The sequence below is a fragment of the Pteropus medius genome, unplaced genomic scaffold, assembly GCF_902729225.1.
Source record: "Pteropus medius unplaced genomic scaffold, Ma_sr-lr_union100, whole genome shotgun sequence".
Lineage (NCBI taxonomy): Eukaryota > Metazoa > Chordata > Mammalia > Chiroptera > Pteropodidae > Pteropus > Pteropus medius.
Window position 1 is genome coordinate 25,896,807 of NW_024351073.1, and position 557 is coordinate 25,897,363.

Genomic DNA, 557 nt, shown 5'->3' on the forward strand with positions numbered 1-557 from the left:
CGCCGCAGCAGGGCGCCCAAGGGTCCTTACTGCTGGGCAGTGGCTCCACTGCCTCCCACCCCGTTCCCATCATGGACTCGGGCAGGTATTGGGCTCTGGGGATGGGCAGAGGGGACACGAGAAGTTAGGACTGGCAACCGGAAGTTCCCGTGAGCGTGCCTGGAGTCTGTTCATAATCCCTTTGTGAGTTTGCGGTTTATCCCTTTGAAGTGGGGCCCGCTGATAGGTAGGGACGAGAACCCCTTTTCCTGGAGGTGGGAGATCTGGTTTGCGGATGCTTCGAGTCAGCCCAGGTACAGACCCGAACTCGAGTTTCAGTGCGTCTGCTGTGCCAGGTGGGGCGGACGGGCAGCACAAGGACCCCAGCCCCAGCTTTAAGAAGCAGAGGGTCACCAGGGAGCAGAGGGGGCAGCGGGGTGCCCTCCTGTGTCAGGGAAGTGGCAGCCATGGGTGCCCTGTCCCTGTCCACGCTGCTGGTCCGCGGTGCCCCCACCCACTTGATTTTCTGGGCTTGCCGCTGAGGTTGCTCCTGGCTGGGCCCCCGCTCCCAGACCTCC

The 557-nt window shown here is 63.2% G+C and overlaps 1 protein-coding gene across 1 annotated transcript in view; it reads left to right on the plus strand.

The window, feature by feature from the left end:
• TERT (telomerase reverse transcriptase) overlaps window positions 1–557 on the plus strand; it is a 19,227-nt gene that overhangs the window by 1,897 nt on the left and 16,773 nt on the right. The window contains exon 3 of the mRNA XM_039842550.1: window positions 86–149. Within this exon, the coding sequence (XP_039698484.1) occupies window positions 86–149 (64 nt within the window). The remainder of the gene's footprint in view (window positions 1–85; window positions 150–557) is intronic.